This window comes from Gavialis gangeticus, unplaced genomic scaffold (genome assembly GCF_001723915.1).
Source record: "Gavialis gangeticus isolate Ggan-Ray unplaced genomic scaffold, GavGan_comp1, whole genome shotgun sequence".
NCBI lineage: Eukaryota > Metazoa > Chordata > Crocodylia > Gavialidae > Gavialis > Gavialis gangeticus.
In genome coordinates, this window is record NW_017729034.1 from 49,073,936 (window position 1) to 49,075,165 (window position 1,230).

At 45.9% G+C, this 1,230-nt stretch overlaps 1 protein-coding gene across 1 annotated transcript in view; it reads right to left on the reverse strand.

Moving 5' to 3' along the window:
• The window catches only part of RYR2 (ryanodine receptor 2), a 784,157-nt gene that overhangs the window by 97,409 nt on the left and 685,518 nt on the right, over positions 1-1,230 (reverse strand). The window contains exon 95 of the mRNA XM_019526720.1: positions 503-721. Within this exon, the coding sequence (XP_019382265.1) occupies positions 503-721 (219 nt within the window). The remainder of the gene's footprint in view (positions 1-502; positions 722-1,230) is intronic.

Sequence of the window (1,230 nt, forward strand, 5' to 3'; positions counted from 1 at the left end):
CTACTAAAACAAGACTGCCAGACTAGGTAAAGGATAATAAGCAGCGATTTTCCACACCCGCTGGAGATCCAGTCGAAATACAACAGAGCTCTGGCAATACGCTGTTCTCCAACAGAACTGTTGACTATGTGCAACACTGCCACCGTGGTCCAGTTTACACTGCTCGTATGTATCCCTTCCACTTGCATGTGAAAATCACATATAAGACCTCTTGCAAAACACTGTGGCATGAACATACATGGCTACTGTGGAGTCTATGAAAGCATGCTAAATGTTACAAAATCTGCCTTGCTCACAGGACAGGCTATCCTTTCTGAATTCGTGTGGGGTTTACATTACAACCAGCTAGCATAGATAGGATATCCAAAAGACAGCGTTTCTTCATATTCTGCCTCACCTTATTGATGCAAAATCTCAATAATTTTGCCCCACTACATTTCACTGAGGAAGGGGGACACAGAGACATGGGACACAAACAATATTCAACTTCTTGGCCTCTTACTTTCAAACAGTAGTATCCAATGATGCAGAAAAAGGAGATGACAGTGTGTAGGATAGCCAAGATCCGCAGCGTGGGCTCCATATACCCACTGCTTTCTTCAAGCACATAGTGCACCGTGATAATCCTATGAGAGCCACTTTCTAGGCTGTTTAATTTGGAGTTTTCACCAGCATGAACCACATGAACTTCCTTTTCTTCTGTCACGGAAGATGTGGAGACCTGTTCGAATCACTTAAAGTAAGTGGGACAAGTATTCATTTGACAGGTGTTTCACATTTTTAAAGGCTGGGTACCATAAATCAACAAAGTCAAACTAGGGGAGGCAAGAAGAGATTTGACTGTGAAGAAATCTCCACAAGGCATTCCATCCTCTCCATGGTATTGTACTGAGATGAACGTTTTGCCCTCCCTCACCACCCCAGTAAAGCTGCCACAAACTTGACTCTCTGCCTGGGATCCATTAGAGGCCAAAACCATCTTGATGGAAGCCCTATGCCTAGACTGTACCTCTGGCTGTGCTGCTTGGAATCTCTGGGCATGTCCACATGAGCACGGCTATGCAGTACGTGGAGCTGGAAACACGTTTGCAGTGCCACGCACTGCACCGCACTGCACTGCATGCTCTGGTGTTCTCTGTGCTGCAAAGGACATGCTGCCTAAGCATGCACTGCTCTGTTTTTTTCCCCCATGGTTTTTTTTGACACCCTGGATATCTTGGGGGGGGGGGG